Raw genomic sequence first — 24295 nt, forward strand, 5'->3', positions numbered from 1 at the left:
TTATTTTTTTAATTAGTTTTATTTTATTTTTTTATATTTTAATTCTTAGGGCAGGGTAGTTAGTTAGGTTACGGAGGGTTAGGAAGGTAGTATCGCACCACCCCACACGCAGCACATACACAAATAAATATATAGGGGGGGGAAACTTTGTGTATGTGCTGCGTGTGGGGTGGGGCGATTCTATCTCCCTAACCTGCCCGTCCTGTGTCCCCCCATCACCATTAACTCCCTGCGGCCCCGCCAGGACATAGCGCACGCCGGGATGTCACTGACATCCAGTGCGTGCGCCCATGGAAACGAAGGTGCCGAGGACCAGAGGATAGAGAAGGAGGAAGACTCGCGCTGGCCAACTTGGTAAGTGACCAGCGGCACGTCATCTTCGGTGCTACAGCCGAAGCAGTGGTCTGAGCACTGAAGTGGGCAGCACACAGGCATACAGCCTCCAGCCTTACACTGTATATGGCTGGAGGCTGTATGTCTGTGGGGTAACACTGCCTACATCAGTGGTCTTCAACCTGTGGACCTCCAGATGTTGCAAAACTGCAACTCCCAGCATGCCCGGACAGCCGTTGGATGTCTGGGCATGCTGGGAGTTGTAGTTTTGCAACATCTGGAGGTCTGCAGGATGAAGACCACTGGCCTACATAATGTGGGGGAACACTGCCTGCCTAATGTGGGGGGAACACTGCCTGCCTAATGTGGGGGAACACTGCCTGCCTAATGTGGGGGAACACTGCCTGCCTAATGTGGGGGAACACTGCTATTGTTGGGAAAATGACTTGAGAGTGGCACTTGCCAAGGTAAAGCCGCACATTTCTGAACTGGTCTCTGAAAGACAACAGCAGAAGTCACACTGATTTGCACTAAATATTCATTATGTGATTGTGTGAAAATCATGTTTTCATGGTTTTTTCTTTGTTCTTAATGGTTTTGTTCATGTTGTGCACCTATGTATAAATAAATACTTAAATATATACCTCCTATGTTTTGAATATGAAAAAATCATATTTTATTTTTCCAATTAAGAGGGGTTCGGTGAATGCGCATATGAAACTGGTGGGGTTCAGTACCTCCAACAAGGTTAAGAACCACTGTATTAGTGTATTAGGGGGGAACAGGGCAGGACTGGGGATTAAAACCAGCCCTGGAAATAATTGCTGACCAGCCCCATGTCAGCCATCGGTAGCCACTAGAGATGAGCGAACTTACAGTAAATTCGATTCGTCACGAACTTCTCGGCTCGGCAGTTGATGACTTATCCTGCGTAAATTAGTTCAGCCTTCAGGTGCTCCGGTGGGCTGGAAAAGGTGCATACATTCCTAGGAAAGAGTCTCCTAGGACTGTATCCATTTTTTTCAGCCCACCGGAGCACCTGAAAGCTGAACTAATTTATGCAGGAAAAGTCATCAACTGCTGAGCCGAGAAGTTCGTGATGAATCGAATTTACTGTAAGTTCGCTCATCTCTAGTAGCCACGCCTAGATTTATCCCTTTACAGTACACTAATTATATATATATATATATATATATATATATATATATATATATTATTATTTTATTTTTCACTATAGCACTATAGTGAAGCAATTTATAGATGTGTCAATTTTCCATGCATTATAATACTGAATATGTCTATATAAGTCATACATTTACCAAGTAACAATAGTATGGGAGGAAAGGAAATGGATATGGTACAGTACTTTTAAGAACGCCATTTTTCTTCTCCGTTCTTCCCCAGGGCAACGACTCTGGGCTCCGGCAGGGCAATCATTCACGGCGCCGCAGGGGAACGCTGGGGCACGGGTCACTACACTGGCCCGACGCAGCTTCCGCATACTTCACTCTCTCTGGGCCGCAGGGGGGAGGGAGAAACTATGGGACGCTGGGGGGCGTAGGGGTACGCTGAGGCCTATAATAGCAGCCCCTGATCATGTGACTCCGACTCCTCCATGTGACTGATCACATGACGGACCGTCATGTGATCAGTCACATGGAGGAGTCGGAGTCACATGATCAGTGGCTGCTGACGGTGACATCATCGCAGGTCCTGCGGCGCCGGGGAGGGAAATTTAAAAATAAATAAAAATCAAATCACTGCGCTCTGGATGCGCAGGTACTGCTGGGGTGAGTGGCGGGGCTGGGAGCCTACAGCTCATAGCTCCACCTCTCTGTGGCCGCTTCACACAAGGTCCTGACTTAGTGTCAGCACCTTGTGTGAGTGAGCAGCCACTGTGTGCCCATCGGGAATCTTCCTGGTATCCCGCTAGGCCAGTCCGGCCCTGGGGGGGGAGATGGCAGCACGGGGCTCCGTCCTGCACACCAGATCTCTGTGAAATAGTGGGCAGAACGGAGCACTCCTGAACCCACCTCCTCCCTCCCTATACTGCAGTGATTGGTGCGGTCACTGCAACCACCCAATCACTGCTGTACTGGGGGGGGGTGACAACAGTGCCACCTCCCAGTACAGTATGGATGATGATTGGTGGTGTATATTACTGGGTCATCGGGTCACACGTCTGAATTGACCGTCAATTTGCAGCGATCGCCTATATGGGGGACCTCAGGACCCCACTGGGCGATATGCCGGGATGCCTGCTGAACGGCGAGCTGCAGGGGCCGGAAGAACGCAGGGCGTACCCATACGCCCTGAGTCCTTAAGGACTCGGAAATGAGGGTGTATGTATACGCACTGCGTCCTTAAGGGGTTAACAATACCTTTGTATTATTTTGTTATATTAGAAAACTACCTCCTTATTGTTAACATCATCTTGTCAAAAATAACCTAATATCTGAGGAAATAGTCGGCTCAGATGTGAATTGTATCGATTCTATATGTCTGCAATTTTCCAGATCATCATTTTTATAATTTTTGATAGTTTTCATGTTTTTAATTTTCATAATTAATAATTTTTATGACCATATTCATAATTCATAATTGAGTTATGCAGTTAAAATTACCACAACACTGGCCCTCATTTACTATTCTAAACCCGACCTCTTTTGTCGGGTTTTTTTGTCGCATCTTTGTCTGCGCCATGTCGCAGACATCGTGCCCCAGTCTGCGACACGATGCAACATTTTTTCCCAACGGACCCGATGTGGATTCTCCCAAACCCGAAAAAGGGGCGTAACCCGACATTTCTGAGCTTTCCCACGTATTTATAAAGGTTTCCAACCCGAATTTATTGTATTGTTGTGGATTTTTTCCCGACAGCTCAGAGGAGTTGGAAACCAAAACCAACAAAACCCACGTGCGACAAACAGGATGCGACATAATAATAAATACCAGGGGAAAAAAGCAGTCGGGTAAGAAAGCAAGATAGACTTACAACCCGATTTTCTTAGTAAATGAGGGCCACTGTGTTTTGACACTTACCTGCTTTGAAACATTTTGGATATTCCAATTTTCCTTGATCACAAGTAACTTTCATCTGAGTGCCAGGAAGAGCCTGATATCCATTAGGGCAAATAAATTCTATCATGTCACCATGTTTAAGATAAATCTTTCTTCCCAGTATCCACCTTATCCTTATATTATTGTCTCTCATGTCCTTTTCCTTTGCAGTACATGGCTCTGAAACATAAATGGACATTTTTTTTTATTATATTCATCAAAATTACATCTGATTCTAGTCAATAATTCAATAAGTCAAGTAAAATATATGCAACGACATAAGTTTCCTCCTGTTCCACCATTGTACCACTGTAAAATAAGTGAGATGATTTATACACTTACCTTCTGGAAAGCCGGAGTAATGAAGAAAACTGTGTCCCTATAGCAGAATGTGACCCTCCACACAGGGACATTGTTTTCTGCTTTACAGCCCGCTCCCTCTCACTCCATCCCGCTACCCTCTCTCAGGGGGACAGGGACACCGTTTTTCCTCACATCTCCCAGCCTTTCTCCCATCCACCAGCGCCACACATCCACTATCCTTCTGCTAGCTGATGCAAGACTACAACCCCCAGCATGTCCTCACTGTAAGGGCATATTGTGGGAGTTGTAGTCTAGCAACTGGTTTCGAGCAGATGGTAGATGTGCGGTGCCGGCAGGTAATAGATGTGAGGACGGGTGGGAGAGAGGCTTTGGAGCGCTCCTCTGACTGTGCTCCACTGTCTGTCTAAGCGGTCGGAATATGTACGGAGAAACTGTGAAAATGTGTCCAAGTCCCCCTGAGAAAGAATAGCGGTGATGGAGAGACAAGGAGCGGGCTGTAAAGCAGAAAACAATGTCCCTGTGCGAAGGGTCACATTCTGCTACAGGGACAAAGTTTTCTTCATTACAGAACAGCTGATGCCCACTGATGCACTATGGCCCAGATTTACTAAGAGTGGAGTGTAGTTTTCTTTGTGGGTTTTAATTCCCTACATTTTCCATGGTATTTACTAATGTTTCCCTACATTTTGAATTCTTTTACACATCCTCTGATATGTGGGGTTTTCCTCAGCTCAAATCCACCACATTTTCTGTGGAAACCTTAGTAAATATGTTGGGATTTTTGTGAAAATGTCAGGGACATGCCTCTTTTCTGTGGCCACGCCTACTCCCCCAACCGCCATGCCACTTTTTCAGATTTTTTCAATAAAATGGAGAGTTGGTCCTTTTTTTTATTTTTTATTTTTTTTCAATGTGCCAGAATCTGGAGCACAACCCGACAATAGTAAATCAGGGCCTTTGTCTTCAGTTGTAGTGAATTTTAGAGTGAGATACTGGATATATGTAAACCAAGCCTTAGACTTTCCTTCCAGGTCTAGGGGTATTCCAGGAAAAAAACTTTTTTTATATTTATCAACTGGGTTCAGAAAGTTAAATCGATTTGTAAATTACTTCTATAAAAAAAAATCTCAATCCTTTCAATAGTTATAAGCTGCTGAAGTTGAGTTGATCTTTTCTGTCTGGCAACAGTGCTCTCTGCTGACATCTCTGCTTGTCTCGGGAACTGCACAGAGTAGAAGAGGTTTGGTATGGGGATTTGCTTCTACTCTGGACAGTTCCCGAGACAGGTGTCATGAGAGAGCAAACAAGAACAAGTCAAATTCAGCAGCTCATAAGTACTGAAAGGATTAAGATTTTTTAATAGAAGTAATTTACGAATCTGTTTAACTTTCTGGAGCCAGTTGATATATATTAAAAAAAAAGTTTTTTCCTAGAAAACCCCTTTAAATCAAAGTAATGTTTCTCCTAATATGAAAGTCAGTTTGGGGATAGTTCATTTGCATCTACATCTAAAAGACATGGGGGGACATTTATCAATGTTGTATGTTTTATTATTTTTTTTTTTACTAATTTGCACCCCAATTTGCTATAAAGGTGCACGATCTTAATAAATATGGCACCTTTTGAGTTTTACCTCAGATTTTGCGGTCTACAGCCACGTTGCCTCAACATGGAATGAATTTGTTGCTTCTATAAGGTTGATGCACCTTTTTATGAGCCCTTTTACCAAGAGGTGCATATAGTAAATATCGCCCGCAGCTTTGGAAAATGCCCACAGGTGGATTTCACAGTCAGTTATAAAAACTGCTAGCATCCATGATGTCATGAATCACATTTATAAATGGAGTTATACGTAAACCAATAATATTAACCACTTAAGGACCAATGATCGTCTGGCCAATAGCAGCCGGCTGGGAAGGGGTTATCCCACCTCTTTTCGCCGCTCTGCCAGCTAAGTTCTGTCAGTGGTCAGAGCTGCCAGAAGGAGCCAGGGACGTCCCCTCTGCTGTGATCAGACCTCTCACCATGCCGGCTGGCAGGAGGTGGATCCTCTGTGCCAGAGAGGGATTGGCGTGGACCGTGCTAGTGGACCGGTTCTAAGTCACTACTGGTTTTCACCAGAGCCCGCCGCAAAGCGGGATGGTCTTGCTGCGGCGGTAGTGACCAGGTCGTATCCACTAGCAACGGCTCAACCTCTCTGACTGCTGAAGATAGGCGCGGTACAAGGGAGTAGACAGAAGCAAGGTCGGACGTAGCAGAAGGTCGGGGCAGGCAGCAAGGATCGTAGTCAGGGGCAACGGCAGGAGGTCTGGAACACAGGCTAGGAACACACAAGGAAACGCTTTCACTGGCACAATGGCAACAAGATCCGGCGAGGGAGTGCAGGGGAAGTGAGGTATAAATAGGGAGTGCACAGGTGAACACACTAATTAGAACCACTGCGCCAATCAGCGGCGCAGTGGCCCTTTAAATCGCAGAGACTCGGCGCGCGCGCGCCCTAGGGAGCGGGGCCGCGCGCGCCGGGACAGGACCGACGGAGAGCGAGTCAGGTACGGGAGCCGGGGTGCGCATCGCGAGCGGGCGCCACCCGCATCGCGAATCGCATCCCGGCTGGAGGCGGTATCGCAGCGCACCGGGTCAGTGGATCTGACCGGAGCGCTGCAGTAGCGAGAGTGTAGCGAGCGCTCCGGGGAGGAGCGGGGACCCGGAGCGCTCGGCGTAACAGTACCCCCCCCCTTGGGTCTCCCCCTCTTCTTAGAGCCTGAGAACCTGAGGAGCAGACTTTTGTCTAGGATATTGTCCTCAGGTTCCCAGAATCTCTCTTCAGGCCCACAACCCTCCCAATCGACTAAAAAAAAAGTTTTCCCTCTGACCTTCTTGGAGGCCAGTATCTCCTTTACGGAGAAGATGTCCGAGGAGCCGGAAACAGAAGTGGGAGAAACAAGTTTGGGAGAGAAACGGTTGATGATGAGTGGTTTAAGAAGAGAAACGTGAAAGGCATTAGGAATACGAAGAGAAGGAGGAAGAAGAAGTTTGTAAGAGACAGGATTAATCTGGCACAAAATTTTGAAAGGACCAAGATAGCGTGGTCCCAATTTGTAGCTAGGGACACGGAAGCGGACATATTTAGCGGAGAGCCATACCTTGTCTCCAGGAGAAAAAATGGGGGGAGCTCTTCTTTTCTTATCAGCAAACTTCTTCATGCGTGATGAAGCCTGTAAGAGAGAATTTTGGGTCTCTTTCCATATGGTGGAAAGATCACGAGATATTTCATCCACAGCGGGCAAACCAGAGGGCAAGGGAGTAGGGAGGGGGGGAAGAGGGTGACGGCCGTACACCACGAAAAATGGGGATTTGGAGGAAGATTCAGAGACTCTGAAGTTATACGAGAATTCGGCCCATGGTAGAAGATCTGCCCAGTCATCCTGGCGGGAGGAAACAAAATGCCGTAAATAATCACCCAGGACCTGGTTAATTCTTTCTACTTGCCCATTGGATTGAGGATGATATGCAGAAGAAAAGTTTAATTTAATCTTGAGTTGTTTACAGAGAGCCCTCCAGAATTTTGACACGAATTGGACGCCTCTATCCGAGACGATCTGCGTGGGCAACCCGTGAAGACGAAAAATGTGTACAAAAAATTGTTTTGCCAACTGAGGCGCTGAAGGAAGACCAGGAAGAGGGATGAAATGTGCCATCTTGGAGAATCGATCAACGACCACCCAAACAACAGTGTTGCCATGGGATGGGGGTAAGTCTGTAATAAAGTCCATACCAATCAGAGACCAAGGCTGTTCGGGGACAGGCAGAGGATGAAGAAGACCAGCAGGCTTCTGGCGAGGAGTCTTATCCCGGGCACAGACAGTACAGGCTCGCACAAAATCCACAACATCCGTCTCCAGAGTCGGCCACCAATAGAAACGAGAGATGAGTTGCACGGATTTCTTGATGCCCGCATGACCTGCGAGATGGGAGGAGTGACCCCATTTGAGGATTCCGAGGCGTTGGCGTGGAGAGACGAAGGTCTTCCCTGGAGGAGTTTGCCTGATGGAGGCTGGAGAAGTGGAGATCAGGCAGTCAGGAGGAATGATGTGTTGCGGAGAGAGCTCTACTTCCGAGGCATCCGAGGAACGAGAGAGAGCATCGGCCCTAATGTTCTTATCGGCAGGCCGAAAGTGAATTTCAAAATTAAATCGGGCAAAGAACAGAGACCACCTGGCCTGGCGAGGATTGAGCCGTTGGGCAGACTGGAGATAGGAGAGGTTCTTGTGATCGGTGTAAATAATAACTGGAAATCTTGATCCCTCCAGCAGATGCCTCCATTCCTCAAGTGCTAATTTAATGGCTAGAAGCTCTCAATCCCCGATGGAGTAGTTCCTCTCCGCCGGAGAGAAGGTCCTAGAAAAAAAAACCACAAGTAACAGCATGCCCGGAAGAATTTTTTTGTAGAAGGACCACTCCAGCTCCTACTGCGGAGGCATCAACCTCCAATAGGAAGGGTTTAGATGGGTCAGGTCTGGAGAGCACGGGAGCCGAAGAAAAGGCAGACTTGAGCTGTTTAAAGGCGTCTTCCGCTTGAGGAGGCCATGACTTAGGATTGGCATTCTTTTTGGTTAAAGCCACGATAGGAGCCACAATGGTGGAAAAATGTGGAATAAATTGTCTGTAATAATTGGCGAACCCCAAAAAACGTTGGATAGCACGGAGTCCGGAGGGGCGTGGCCAATCTAAGACGGCAGAGAGTTTGTCTGGATCCATTTGTAGTCCCTGGCCAGAGACCAAGTATCCTAGGAAAGGAAGAGATTGACATTCAAACAGACATTTCTCCATTTTGGCATAAAGTTGATTGTCACGAAGTCTCTGAAGAACCATGCGGACATGCTGGCGGTGTTCTTCTAGATTGGCAGAAAAAATCAGGATATCGTCCAGATATACAACAACACAGGAATATAAGAGATCACGAAAAATTTTGTTAACAAAGTCTTGGAAGACGGCAGGGGCGTTGCACAGGCCAAAGGGCATGACCAGATACTCAAAGTGTCCATCTCTAGTGTTAAATGCCGTTTTCCATTCATCCCCCTCTCTGATGCGGATGAGATTATAAGCACCTCTTAAGTCCAGTTTGGTAAAGATGTGGGCACCTTGGAGGCGATCAAAGAGTTCAGAGATGAGAGGTAGGGGGTAGCGGTTCTTTACCGTGATTTTATTAAGACCACGGTAGTCAATGCAAGGACGTAGGGAGCCATCTTTTTTGGACACAAAGAAAAATCCGGCTCCGGCAGGAGAGGAGGATTTGCGGATAAAGCCCTTTTTTTAAATTTTCCTGGATGTACTCAGACATAGCAAGAGTCTCTGGGGCAGAGAGAGGATAAATTCTGCCCCGGGGTGGAGTAGTGCCCGGGAGGAGGTCAATAGGACAGTCATAAGGCCTGTGAGGAGGTAGAGTCTCAGCTTGTTTTTTGCAAAAAACATCCGCAAAGTCCATATAGGCCTTAGGGAGACCGAATACAGGGGGAACCACAGAGTCACGGCAAGGAGTACTGGGAACCGGTTTAAGGCAGTCCTTGAAACAAGAGGGGCCCCAACTCTTGATCTCCCCAGTGGACCAATCCAGGGTTGGGGAATGGTGTTGAAGCCAGGGTAGTCCAAGGAGAATTTCGGAAGTGCAATTGGGGAGGACCAAAAACTCAATTTTCTCGTGATGAGGTCCGATGCACATTAGGAGGGGCTCCGTGCGGAAACGTATGGTACAGTCCAATCTTTCATTGTTAACACAATTGATGTAGAGGGGTCTGGCGAGACTGGTCACCGGGATGTTGAACCTGTTGACGAGAGAGGCCAAAATAAAATTTCCTGCAGATCCGGAATCCAAGAAGGCCATAGTAGAGAAGGAGAAGGTAGAGGCAGATATCCGCACAGGCACAGTAAGACGTGGAGAAGCAGAGTTGACATCAAGGACTGTCTCACCTTTGTGCGGAGTCAGCGTACGTCTTTCCAGGCGGGGAGGACGGATAGGACAATCCTTCAGGAAGTGTTCGGTACCGGCACAGTACAGGCAGAGATTCTCCATGCGGCGTCGTGTCCTCTCTTGAGGTGTCAGGCGAGACCGGTCGACCTGCATAGCCTCCACGGCGGGAGGCACAGGAACGGATTGCAGGGGACCAGAGGAGAGAGGAGCCGGGGAGAAAAAACGCCTCGTGCGAACAAAGTCCATATCCTGGCGGAGCTCCTGACGCCTTTCGGAAAAACGCATGTCAATGCGAGTGGCTAGATGAATGAGTTCATGTAGGTTAGCAGGAATTTCTCGTGCGGCCAGAACATCTTTAATGTTGCTGGATAGGCCTTTTTTAAAGGTCGCGCAGAGGGCCTCATTATTCCAGGATAGTTCTGAAGCAAGAGTACGGAATTGTACGGCGTACTCGCCAACGGAAGAATTACTCTGGACCAGGTTCAACAGGGCAGTCTCAGCAGAAGAGGCTCGGGCAGGTTCCTCAAAGACACTTCGAATTTCCGAGAAGAAGGAGTGTACAGAGGCAGTGACGGGGTCATTGCGGTCCCAGAGCGGTGTGGCCCATGACAGAGCTTTTCCAGACAGAAGGCTGACTACGAAAGCCACCTTAGACCTTTCAGTAGGAAACTGGTCCGACATCATCTCCAAGTGCAGGGAACATTGAGAAAGAAAGCCACGGCAAAATTTAGAGTCCCCATCAAATTTATCCGGCAAGGATAGTCGTAGGCCTGAAGCGGCCACTCGCTGCGGAGGAGGTGCAGGAGCTGGCGGAGGAGATGATTGCTGAAGCTGTGGTAGTAGCTGCTGTAGCATCACGGTCAGTTGAGACAGCTGGTGGCCTTGTTGCGCTATCTGTTGTGACTGCTGGGCGACCACCGTGGTGAGGTCGGCGACAACTGGCAGAGGAACTTCAGCGGGATCCATGGCTGGATCTACTGTCACGATGCCGGCTGGCAGGAGGTGGATCCTCTGTGCCAGAGAGGGATTGGCGTGGACCGTGCTAGTGGACCGGTTCTAAGTCACTACTGGTTTTCACCAGAGCCCGCCGCAAAGCGGGATGGTCTTGCTGCGGCGGTAGTGACCAGGTCGTATCCACTAGCAACGGCTCAACCTCTCTGACTGCTGAAGATAGGCGCGGTACAAGGGAGTAGACAGAAGCAAGGTCGGACGTAGCAGAAGGTCGGGGCAGGCAGCAAGGATCGTAGTCAGGGGCAACGGCAGGAGGTCTGGAACACAGGCTAGGAACACACAAGGAAACGCTTTCACTGGCACAATGGCAACAAGATCCGGCGAGGGAGTGCAGGGGAAGTGAGGTATAAATAGGGAGTGCACAGGTGAACACACTAATTAGAACCACTGCGCCAATCAGCGGCGCAGTGGCCCTTTAAATCGCAGAGACCCGGCGCGCGCGCGCCCTAGGGAGCGGGGCCGCGCGCGCCGGGACAGGACCGACGGAGAGCGAGTCAGGTACGGGAGCCAGGGTGCGCATCGCGAGCGGGCGCCACCCGCATCGCGAATCGCATCCCGGCTGGAGGCGGTATCGCAGCGCACCGGGTCAGTGGATCTGACCGGAGCGCTGCAGTAGCGAGAGTGTAGCGAGCGCTCCGGGGAGGAGCGGGGACCCGGAGCGCTCGGCGTAACAAGACCCCCTCAGGACAGAAGATCCCCCGTAGACCAGGGACAGAATACAGCCCAGGGACAGGTAAAAATAAAAGTAAACCCCCCCCCCCCCTGACCCCCTAATAGGTCCCCAAGGTTCTACTGCAGTTTTTTCAGTGTGACCCAGGCCTTATTAGGGGTTCAGGGCACTGCATTTGGCCCCCACACTCCCCCCCCCCCCCTCCCAATATAACAGTGTGTGATTTTTAATCACACACCGCTATAGATAAATTTAACACCAAGCACACACTACATACTCCGCCCCACACACCCCCCCCCCTCCGCTACCGTAGAAAAAATGACGATGGCTCGCCGGGCATTTTCGGTAGTGGAGGCATACTCTTCTTTTCTCAGACTCCGTCAGTGAGGACGAGGAAGATCCTACATTCCTGTGTTCTTCCTCGTCCTCCTCATCATCTAGTACTGATGATGAGCCCCACAGAAGGCGGCGGAGAAAGTAGCCCAGTGGCCACCACTAGTACGAGTGGCCATGCCACTCGTACTAGGAGTCCGACCCCCCAGACAAGTGTACCGGAGCCCCCTTCCGGCGAAGCTGTCTGGAGACCCCCAGAGGGTTATCAGCCATGTATTCTGGAGTTTGTTGGGGACTCAGGAATCCGGATTGACAATTCTGGATTCACTGAAATTGACTATTTCAGTTATTTTTTCCACAACAGTTTTGTCAATCTGTTGGTGGAGCAGACAAATCTGTATGCCCAGCAGTTCATCGCCCACCACCCTGATTCTTTTTTGGCAAGGTCCAATGAATGGTACACCATTGATGCAGCAGAAATGAGGAGTTTGAGAAAGTACCTCCGGGTACACTTACAAGTTTAGAGTATATGAGGGACGAGATTCCCGCATTGAACCCCCAGATTGTTCCCCCACTCTGTGTGTTAGCGGGAAAATAGTTTGGGACCTTGTGCACCCATTGCTGGATAAGGGTTACCACCTTTACGTGGAAAACCTTTATACCATTTATACCAGCATCCCTCTGCCTCATCTCTTCACACCCGTTGCCGTCAGATCCACGTCTGCTTGTGGGACCGTGCAGAAGAACCAGAGAGGCATCCCTCTAAATTTTCTCCAGACACCTATGCCCAAGGGTGATTCCCATGCCCTTACCCATGAAAACCTGTTGCTGGTCAAGTATAAGGATAAGAGCGATGTCCTTATGCTGACCACAATTCATGGTAACTGCAGCTCACCTGTCCCTGTGCGAAGTACCACAACACCGATCCTCAAGCCCGATTGTATTCTGGACTACAATCGGTATATGGGGGGAGTTGATCTCTCAGACAATGCCATGCGGAAAACACAGGTATGGTACAAAAAAGTTGCGGTCCTCTTGGTACAGGTTGCCATATACAACTCTTTTGTACTGTTCCAGTACACTGGCAACACAGGGACATTCCTCCAGTTCCAAGAAGGTCTTGATCTTTGTTGACCAGGAAAGAGCAAGCCGGACTTCCCAAGGAACTGAAGTTATAGGTGCCAGGATCGTCCCAGACCAACACTTTCCAGGTGAGGTCCCCCACACTGAAAAGAAGGGACGATCCCAGAAAAGATGCAGAGTGTGTCACAGGAAGGGGGATACGGAAAGACACCACCACTCAATGTGACACTTGCCCCGATCATCCGGGAATCTGCATTTAAGATTGCTTCAGGAAGTATCACACTTCCGTGGAGTACTAAATTTACCCTCTTCATTTTAATTTTCCATAATTTGACCCCAATGTACCAAGTTCAGAGTACATTCCGAGTTTTAACCCCACGAACCACTAAATTGCCCAAAAAAATGTTTCATCAAAAAAAAATAACACTGATAAGACATCTGGGGGTATTTTCTCCCAAAATGGGTCATGGGTCACTGAGTCACTATCATCGGGGACTTTTTATGTTGTCTCAAATGCGCAGCGCTCTCTCTCCACCTGAGTGGGGTGCGCATTTGAGGCAACAGGTTAGGGACGGCCACATACATCACATTCCCAGAATGATGATTCAGAGCATAGGGTTTGGGGTGGGCATATTTTTTAGTTTTGGCTATGATCTGGGTCATCATTCTGGGAACATAACCTTTTTTATGATTTTACGTCCCACTGTACCCCATTTTAGTTATTTAATGTACCCCATGTAATGCCCCTTGAGGGGGGGTCCCGCTGTTCTGGCTCCATAGGCAGCAATGAGAAGCTCAAGGCCCCATGACTGCGCTCCTGACTAGAAATGAGCGAATCGAACTTGACGAACCCGAATTCGTTACGAATTTCATGAAAAATTTGATTCTCAACGAATACAAATATCGCCGCGATTCTATCGCACGAATCGCTTCATTAAACTCCATTTTACAGCGTTCCAGGCTATTGTAGAGCTAAGATGGCGGATCCAAATGTGAGTACATGGGGCAGGGGATTATGGGAGGGCGGGAAACAGCGGCGGGAATGAAGGTAGGCGGGCTGACCCTGAACCACATGTGAGATGCAGCCTATCAATGTTCACTGACCCCTGTGATGTCACAGCCCCTATATAATCGGCGGCCATCTTGCCTCACTTCATTTCATCTATGCACTCAGATGGAGAGGACGGGACTGCGTGTGTGTGAATAGCTCATACCACAGCGTTACACTGCAACTGCTAGTCACATCAGCATTAGGGAAAGGCAGGAGTGCAGAGTGCTGTGCTGTTACTCTGAGAAGGATCATTGATAGCTAAACCTCCTATTCACGTTATTGAGCATTGCAGCAGAGAGGGGCAGATAGCTGTCAGCTGCCTCATACAGATCTTCAAGCTGCCTGAACTTTCTGAAGCATCTTATCTCCTCATTTTTCAGCTCTATTGAGTTTTTTTTTCTCCACAAATCTTCTGCTGCTCAGAATTGTGTGACAGAGTGCAATTTAGGGTTTAATCCCTGGATTTTTTATTTTTTTTGGTGGTGCTGCACTGTTGGGTCCTGCTGCTGTTCAGAAATAAGTCATATTAGCGTGGACTTTAGTGCCTTTTTACCATTTTTCACCTGTTAGTCTCTGTGCTAAATTCAGTGTTATACCACACGTTATACACCTGCCGGTGTATTAAAGAATTTTCCTGAGTACAAATACGCTTAACAGTGGCCTTATCATTGCAAAGGGCCTACATACAAGCAAATAGCGTACTATTTAGTACCTGTATTTCTGTTTTATAACACACGTTATACACCTGCCGGTGTATTAAAGAAAAAAAAGCTTTTCCTGCGTAAAAATACACTTTTTCTGTGGCCTTATCATTGCAAAGTGCCTAAATTCAAGCAAATAGTGTATCAAATATCACCTTTTTTTTCTGTCTCTGTGCTAAATTAAGTGTTATACTACACGTTATACACCTGCCGGAGTATTAAAGAAAAAAAGTTTTTCCTGCGTACAAATACGCTTAACAGTGCGCTCATCATTGCAAAGGGCCTACATACAACCAAGTAGTGTACTATTTAGTACCTGTATTTCTGTCTTGGTGCTAAATACAGTTCTATTCCACACATTAGTATACACTGGCTGGTGTATACAACAAAAAAAAGAGTTTTTCTCTGCATATAAATACGCTTAACAGTGTGCTCATCATTGCAAAGGGCATACATACAACAAAGGAGAGTACTATTTAGTAACTGTTATTCTGTCTAGAGCCTATATACTTTGAAAGGACAGCCGTAAGTAATCGCCTGCTGCTGCTCTATACCCTCATAAACGCACTAAGTATGTCAGGCAAGGAAGTGCCAGGACGTGCACAGAGAAGGGGCAGAGGCCTACATACGTCAGGCAGAGTTGGCAGCAGACTTGGGGCAAGTGGCAGCAGGAGTCGCAGCAATAGGCCTGAGCTCCCGTTAACACCCAGCGGTCGTGACGTCGACCCATCTCTCCTCGTCAATTGGTTTGCATACTCATCCCCATCAACACAAGCGACATTTCACAACCCCAGTCAAGAGTCGGTGGGTTCCTCAGACACAACCCTCAGTTGGCATGGCCCGGGAGCAGTCCCTGTAATCCCATTGCCTTTGTCCTATGCTGTTCCCTCTCTCAAAGAAGTATCTCATGCTTTGGGTTCAGCTCCACTATTTAGCAAGGACGATGTAATAGAGGACAGTCAGCATCTAATGGGCCAGCCAAGAATGTGAGGAGACATGCGTCCCTTGCTCCGCAAGGTGGCCAAGTAGTGATGCGGAAAGTGACGTGGGAGGCGGTGTTGCAATTGCTCAGGGTCCTGAGGCAGACACTGTTGTGGAACACAAGGAGAACATCAGTGACGTGCACACATCTTTTGATGATGATGATGAAGCCGATCGCAATTGGGAGCCGGGTGCAGAAGCCGGGGCTTCATCATCATCAGGAGAAGAGATTTGCTCTTTGTCTATGAGGCAGCAAGGCAGTAGCACGGTTGGCAATCAGCGTGGTGGTGGCAGTAGTGGAAATTCAGGAGCCAAATGTGCCAGGGGGAGACCACCTGCTTTGCGGCAAGCTACCATTCAGGGAGGTAGTGGAACAGGGGTTCCTGGAGACGGCGCCAATAGCAGTGAAATAGTGCGAACTACGGGTGGGAAAATCAGCTACTCTGCAGTGTGGTTGTTCTTCATAAAGAATCCGGAGGACCTTAGCGTAGTCACATGCAAAATCTGTAGGCAGAGAGTGAAGCGTGGCCAGGGTCCCAATCTCGGCACCACGGCCCTGCGTCGACACATGATTCGCCACCATAAAGCGGCCTGGAATAACCGTGGCTCCGAGGTAGTGGTCCAGCCTGCCGCATCACCCAGTGGCCATCCGCTCCTTCCGTCATCCAGCCAAGGCTCCACCACCTCAGCCGAAGGGAGTTGTGTGTCAAACCATCCTTTTTGCGCTCCTGCTTCCTCCGCTCGTAGGTCAGCCATTCCGCCAACAATCGATCGGCGAAGCCATGTCCAAGAGACAACAGTATGCGCCCACTCATCAAATGGCACAGAAGTGTAATGTGCTCTTGTCCAAGTTGCTGGTGTTGCAGTCCCTCCCTTTCCAACTGGTGGACGCTGCAGCTTTCAGGGAATTGATGGCTTGTGCCGAGCCGAGGTGGAGAGTCCCAAGCCGTCATTTCTTTGCGAAGAAGGCAGTATCAGCCCTGCATAAGAAGTTTGTACAAGAGAAGGTGAGCCAGTCATTGAGCCTGTTGGTGTGTTCAAAAGTGCACAACAGTGCCGACGTGTGGAGCTGTAACTACGGGCAGGGACAATACATGTCTTTTACTTCCCACTGGGTAAATGTTGTTCCTGCACAGCCTCAGCAGCAACTTGGACAGGTCACACTGCTTCCTCCTCCACGCTCTCGCTCCCAGGCAGTTGGTCCTTTTACAGTGTGCACCTCCTCCTCCCCGTGTCCTCAGCCTCCACTGCACATTCAAATCTCTGTGGCCCTTCATCGTACCACGTGTGTAGGGCACAGTGGTGTCAAGCCGTCCTTCACATGGTTTGCCTTGGCGAACGGAGTCACACAGGGGAGGAACTGCTGAATTTCATTAGGGAAGAAATCAGAGTATGGCTTACTCCACGAAATCTGGAAATGGGAACCATGGTGACCGACAATGGGAAGAACATTGTGGCCGCGCTGCGACAAGGAAGTGTGAAACATTCGCCCTGCATGGCACACGTGTTGAATCTGGTTGTCAAGAAGTTCATCAAGTCTTCACCCCATTTGCAAGACGTCCTGACAATGGCAAGGAAACTGTGCATGCACTTCAGCCACTCGTACACCACCAAGCACACTTTGCTTGAGCTGCAGCGTCAGAACGGTATCCCACAACATAGTCTCATTTGTGACTTTGCCACACGTTGGAATTCCACCCTCCATATGTTGGACAAACTATACGAACAAAGAAAAGCCATCACGGATTTTTTGATGATACAAGCAGATAGGAGTAATCCCCTGTATAACTTCAATGTGAACGAGTGGCAGCTCATACGTGACACCTGCCATTTGCTGAGGCCCTTTGAGGAAGCCACATTTTTTGTTAGTTGCTCGAATTATGCCATGAAAGACGTAATTCCACTCCTACATTTACTCCAAAAAATGATTGAAACCATGGCTGGTCACGGCAATGGAGATGTTGCGCCTACATCAGAAGGCTACATGAGTCCTGTGGGGGATGAACTGGAGGAGGATGATGAGGGGCAGAGTGGAGCACAGTTTACGGTGGATGAGATGGCTGGTGTTTCTGGTCATTGGACATGGCACGATGCATGCTGAGTTGCTTGCGTAGTGACCCCAGAATTGTCAAAATTCGTCAGCGCGATGACTTCTGGATCTCCATCTTATTAGACACTCGCTACCGGCCCAGAATGGGGGCCTTTTTTACACCCACTGAGAGGGAGGACAAACTGACCTACTTCAGGGAGCTTCTACGTAGTCAGTTGGCCAATGCCTATTGGCCACATGGTCCATCAACTCGCAGGTTTGACTCGGGGTGCCCTCTACGCTCACCTTCCACTGCCACAGCTGCTGGGGAGGGGTGGCAGGAGCAGTACCAGCTCAATCAGCAGCAGCCTGAGTCTACAGTCGCTGATGAGTAGCTTCCTTCAGCCGCATAGTGAAGCTACTCATCAGCAGCAGGTGGACATGGAGCAGGACCTGAACCAGCAGGTGATGGCTTACCTCGACATGACCCTGCCAACAACCGTTGAAGATCCGCTGGACTTCTGGGCAGCCAAACTCGATTTATGGCCGCAACTAGCGGAGTTTGCCCTGGAAAAGCTGTCCTGCCCGGCCAGTAGTGTGCCATCAGAGCGGGTGTTTAGTGCGGCCGGGGCCATAGTCACCCCAAAGCGAACTCGTCTGTCCACTAAAAATGTGGAGAGACTGACGTTTGTCAAGATGAATCAGGGATGGATCAGCCAGGATTTCCAGCCACCAATGACAGATGGGTCTGAGTCAATTGACCATGCTCCTACAACAACATTTTCTCTATTGTGGTTGGTTATGAAACCCTCTGGGGCAGACCTGGGGATTGTACGGCCCGCTTGACACATATGGCCCTTTGATTGGCTCTGACCGGCCCGTGCTGATTGGGGGACAACTATGCTGCCTAATCTGGGGGACATCTATGCTGCCTAATCTGGGGGACAACTATGCTCCTAATATGCGGAAAACTGAAGCTTCTTGCCTTGGGCTTATCATTTTTTGAAGTTTAGCAGTAGCTAAATACATGCTTAATGCAAATGTCAACATTGATCTTTAAATGTAAGTGGTTATGAAACCCTCTTGGGTACTGCGAATGACTGCTCCAGGCTCATTCTGTGTCTTTCACAAACTACTTGCCTCCCTGGTGCCTCAGGCCTTGGGCCTCTAATTTTTTGAAGTTTAGCAGTAGCTAAATACATGCTTAATGCAAATGTAAACATTGATCTTTAAATGTAAGGGGTTATGAAAACCTCTTGGGTACTGCAAATACATGCTCCAGACTCATTCTGTGTCTTTCAGGAACTACTTGCCTCCCTGGTGCCTCTGGCCTTGGGCCTTACATTTTTGGATGTTTAGCAGTAGCTAAATACATGCTTAATGCAAATTTCAACAATGATCGTTAAATTCTTGGCACTCTGCCAGTGCCTTCTCCTACCCCTCCTGGGCCGATCCGAGGACCTCATTAACCAACTCACAAACTAATCCAATGTGTACAAAGGGCAGGAACTTAATAAACGCCATCTTATGACCCTCACTTACTGGTAATTCCTCGTTTTAAGATTAAATAATTGCAATCACAGATCCCTATCACAAACTGGTTTCAGCGTGCAACACGCACCTGTCCTTGAAAGATAGAGAGACGCTAATCCGTTCAGTGGAGCGCTAGTGCGGCCCAGGACATCTGAGGCCATAAAACCCCTGTTATTGCTCGATCTCGCAATTGATCGGGCAAGGTAAGGGGTTATTAAAGCCTCTTGGGTACTGCTGAGGCCTACTCCTGACTGCTCCTGGTGCAATGTATGGGGTAATTAAACACTCTTGGGTAGTGTTATTGTTAAATTTACTGGTAATTTTATCAGTAATAAAATTGAATTTTGCAGAATGCTAATCGTTACACAACGGAACGCTTGTTGCGTGTGATTTTTTAATGAAAAAAAAATAGATGGAGAGGGATTAACTCTGCTTAATCATTTTTGGTGAATAGAATCCTTTTGTCATCTGATTTTTTGGAGACAGATGCATTTACACACATGTAATCATTTTTTTAACCAAATTTCAAATATTGTGTGGTTTATTACTTTTGAGAAGAATGTCTTTGGGTGGTCCACCATCCTGCATTATAGAGTCTTCTGAACTGCTGTATATGCACTTGATTTAAAAAAAAAAAGGTATTTTGTCCGACAATTTCGATAAAATTTTGCGTTTTTTTTGGGTGGATTGTGAAGCCCGATTGACGGGTGTGTAGTGTGTACTCGTGCATCAGTCAACTCCAGTCTGTGTCCGGTAGGCAATATATGGGTTACTGATGCAGCAGAGGTGGGGCCTTGGTCTTGGAATTTCAATTATTTAAAAAAAATTGAACATATTGTGTGATTTATTATATTATAGAAGAATGTCTTTGGGTGGTCCACCGTCCTGCATTATAGAGTCTTCTGAACTGCTGTATATGCGCTTGTTTTAACAAAAAGGTATTTTGTCAGACAATTTCAAAAAAATTTTGTTTTTTTGGGGGTGGATTGTGAAGCCCGGGTGTGTACTCGTGCATCAGCCAACTCCAGGCTGTGTCTTTCAGGCAATCTACGGGTTACTGATGCAGCTGAGGTGGGGCCTGGGTCTAGGAATTTCAATATTTTATTTTTTTTTATTCAACATTTGTGTGGTTCGTTATTTTTGAGAAGAAAGTCTTTGGGTGGTCCACCGTCCTGCCATATAGAGTCTTCTGAAATGTTGGATAAGCGCTTGTTCTTACACAAAGTTGTAAATAAAAAAAAAATTGTACAATTTTGTTGATTTTGGGGCGGATTGTGAAGCCCTGTGTGTACTGGTGCATCAGCCAACACCAGGCTTTGTCCTTCAGGCAATAAATGGGTTCCTGATGCCGTAGAGGTGGGGCCTGGGTCTGGGAATTTAAAATTTTTGGATTGCGGGTGCTACAAAAAAAGATGGACACACCCTAATCCGTTCAGTGGTGCGCGCCTGCGGCCCCGGACATCTGAGGGCATAACACACCTGTTATTGCTCGATCTCAGGAGAAGGGGGTTCATCATCGGGAGAAGAGAATTGCAGGTTGCCCTTGAGTCAGCAAGGCGGTAGCACGGTTGGCAGTCAGCGTGGTGTGGCAGTAGTGGAAATTCTGGAGCCAAACGTGCGCGGGGGACACCACCTGCTTCGCGGCAGCTTACCTTTCCGGGAGTTAGCGGGTTACCAGCACCGGTCGATGAAAGATAGAGACACGCTAATCCATTCAGTGGAGCTCGCCTGCGGCCCTGGAAATCAGAGGGCATAACACACCTGGTATTGCTCGATCTCGCAATTGATCATGCAAAGGTAGGGGGTTATTAAAGCCTCTTGGGTACTGCTGAGGCCTACTCTTGACTGCTCCTGGTGCAATGTATGGGGTAATTAAACACTCTTGGGTAGTGTTTTTTTTTTAATTTACTGATAATTTTATCAGTAATAAATTGAATTTTCCGGAATGCTAATCGTTACACAACGGTACGCTTGTTGCGTGTGATTTTTTTTAATGAAAATAAAAAAATAAATAAATAAATACGGATAGGGATTAACTCTGCTTCATCATTTGAGAAAAAGTCCTTTGGTGATCTGATCTTTTGGAGACAGATGCGCTTACACACATATTGAATTAGTTTTTGTAAAAAAATTTCAAACATTGTGTGGTTTATTATTTTTGAGAAGAATGTCTGGGTGGTCCACCGTCCTGCATTATAGAGTCTTGTGAACTGTTGGATATGCGCTTGTTCTTACACATAGGTATTTCTTTTAAAAATTTCTAAAATGTTGTTGTGTTTTGGAGGGGATTGTGAAGCCCTGGTGTGTACTGGTGCATCAGCCAACTCCAGGCTGTGTCCTTCAGGCAATATATGGGTTCCTGATGCCGCAGAGGTGGGGCCTGGGTCTTGAAATTTCAAATTTTTGGATAGCGGGTGCTACCAATGAGAAATCTTTGACAAAAATTTCATATATTTTGTTGTTTTTTTTGGGGGGGGATTGTGAAGCCCTGGTGTGTACTCTTGCATCAGCCAACTCCAGGCTGTATCATGCAGGCCATATATGGGTTACTGATGCCGCAGAGGTGGGGCCTGGGTCTGGAAATTTCTAATTTTTGGATAGCGGGTGCTACCAATGAGAAATCTATTGTGTTGTTTTTTTGGGGGGGATTGTGAAACCCTGGTGTGTAGTGTACTAGTGCATCAGCCAACTCCACGCTGTGCCATTCAGCCACTAAATGGTCTCCTCTTGCTGCCAACATGTCCACGCTATGTCATTCAGTCACTATATGGTCTCCTGACACTAATGCCACCACCAGGCTCTGTCATTGTGCTGCTGTGCGGCAGTGATCCTAAGAGCGATGCCCGTAATCTGCATGCTATTCTGAATAACAGTATTATTTCACTACCCCAGCACACTCCATATGCGTTTTGGGACACAGCAAAGTGTTCTATACCCCTATAGAGGCTGTATGTAGGCTAGAAATAGCCTTTTTTAACATCGATCCGCCGCAAATAAATTCGGATTGAAACAAACTTTTTCAGGAAAATTCGGCGAATCGGCCGAATCGAATTTTTGAAAAGTTCGCTCATCTCTACTCCTGACCCTCTGAGACCGGTGTGCACCCGCAGAGCTGCTGATGTCTAGATATGAGGTATATCCTTACTCCAAAGAAATATATCTACAAATTTACAGTGACATTTTCTCGTTTTACCACTTGTGAAAATGAAAAATTTGGGGTAACCCCAGCATTTTTGTGTAAAAAAATCTAATTATTCCTTTTCACATCCCACTTTAATGAACATTTATCAAACTCCTGTGGGGTGTTAAGGCTCACTGTACTGCTTGTTACTTTCCTTGAGGGGTGTAGTTTCAAAAATAGTATGCCATGCGTTTTTTTTTTTTTTTTGCTGTTATAGCACCATAGGAGCTTCCTAAATGAAACATGCCCCCCCCCCATTTTAGCAAAATTTGCAAATGTGGCTCCTTCTCTTCTGAGCATTGTAGTGCGCCCACAGTGCACTTGACATCCACACATGGGGTACTTTCACACTCAAAAAATTTTGGGGGCATTTTCTCCTATTACCCCTTGTAAAAATGTAAAATTTGGGGAAAAAAACAACATTTTAGTAAAAAAAAAAAATGTATTTACACATCCAAAGTCGTCAAACACCTGTGGGGTGTTAAGCTTCACTGTACCCCTTGTTACATTCCTTGAGGGGTGTAGTTTGCAAAGTAGTATGCCATGTGGGGTATTTTTTTTCGCTGTCCTGGCACCATAGGGGCTTCCTAAATGGGACATGCCCCCCAAAAACCATTTCAGACAAATTTGCTTTCCAAAAGCCAAATGTGACTCCTTCTCTTCTGACCATTGTAGTGCACCCGCAGAGCACTTGACGTCCACACATGGGGTATTTCCATACTCAGAAGAGATGGGGTTACAAATTTTGGGGGGCATTTTATCCTATAACCCCTTGTAAAAATGTAAAATTTGGGGGAAGACCAGCATTTTAGTGAAAAAAAAAATCAAATCTTGTGGAAGAAAAGGCAGTGGACTCCACACCGTTCTACATAATATTCAGCAATGTAGATAATGTAGCTGCAGACGGGTGCTGGCTGACTAACATATACCTGTGCAATATAGGTAGTGCTACTATGTTAAAAAGTCTGAAGTGACGTCAATAATAGAAAAGAAAGCAACGGAGCACTGACCGTGATGTTTGCAGAAGGATTTATTTTATTCTTTATCCAGGTGGATTACATGTGCGGGGGAGAGCGGATTGTCAGGGAGACCTTCAGGCGATGGACCATGTCTCGCGTAGTGTTGCTCACGAATATTCGCAATGTGAATTTTATTCGCGAATATCGCATATTCGCGAATTCGCGAATATTCGCTAATATAGCACTATATATTCGTAATAACGAATATTCGTTTTATTTTTTTTTTTATTTTATTTTTTTTCACAGTACACATCACAGTGATCATCCCTCTCTGCTTCTATCTTGTGTGGTGTAAAGAAGGCTCTAATACTACTGTGTGAGACTGGTGTGCGAATTTTCACATATGCGAAAATTTGTATATGCTAATTTTCGCATATGTAAATTTTCGCTTATGCTAATTTTCGCATACGCGAATTTTCGCGTATGCGAAAATAAAACGAGGATATTACTAATATGCGAATATTCGCGAATGTATAACGAATATTCGTCCATATATTCGCGAATATTCGCAAATTCGAATATGGCCTATGCCGCTCATCACTAGTCTCGCGTTAATGCTTCTTCAGGCCCTCTGACGTCATGTCCATAGGTGTGCTTAAAATACCTAACCTGGTGGTCATGACTAGAGATGAGCGAACTTTTCAATAATTCGATTTGTCCGATTTGCCGAATTTTCCGAAAAAGTTTGTTTTGATCCGAAGTTTTTTTGCGGCAAATCTATATTAAAAAAAGGCTATTTCTAGCCTACATACAGCCTCTATAGGGGTATAGAACACTTTGATGTGTTCTAAAACGCATATGGAGCGTGCTGGGGTAGTGAAATAATGCTGTTATTCAGAATAACATGCAGATTACCGGCATCACTTTTAGAATCACTGACGCGCAGCTGCACAATGACAGAGCCTGGTGGTGGCATCAGTGTCAGGAGACCATATAGTGACTGAATGACATAGTGTGGAGGTGTTGGCAGCATGAGGAGACCATATAGTGGCTGAATGGCACAGCGTGGAGGTGTTGG

General features: G+C 47.1%; 1 protein-coding gene across 3 annotated transcripts in view; it reads right to left on the reverse strand.

Moving 5' to 3' along the window:
- The window catches only part of LOC130275495 (coagulation factor XIII B chain-like), a 131026-nt gene that overhangs the window by 40419 nt on the left and 66312 nt on the right, over positions 1 to 24295 (reverse strand). For all 3 annotated transcript variants that reach the window (XM_056523541.1, XM_056523542.1, XM_056523543.1), the window contains exon 3: positions 3376 to 3573. In XM_056523541.1, coding sequence (XP_056379516.1) covers positions 3376 to 3573 — 198 coding nt within the window. The remainder of the gene's footprint in view (positions 1 to 3375; positions 3574 to 24295) is intronic.

Source organism: Hyla sarda, chromosome 6 (assembly GCF_029499605.1).
Source record: "Hyla sarda isolate aHylSar1 chromosome 6, aHylSar1.hap1, whole genome shotgun sequence".
NCBI classification, from domain to species: domain Eukaryota; kingdom Metazoa; phylum Chordata; class Amphibia; order Anura; family Hylidae; genus Hyla; species Hyla sarda.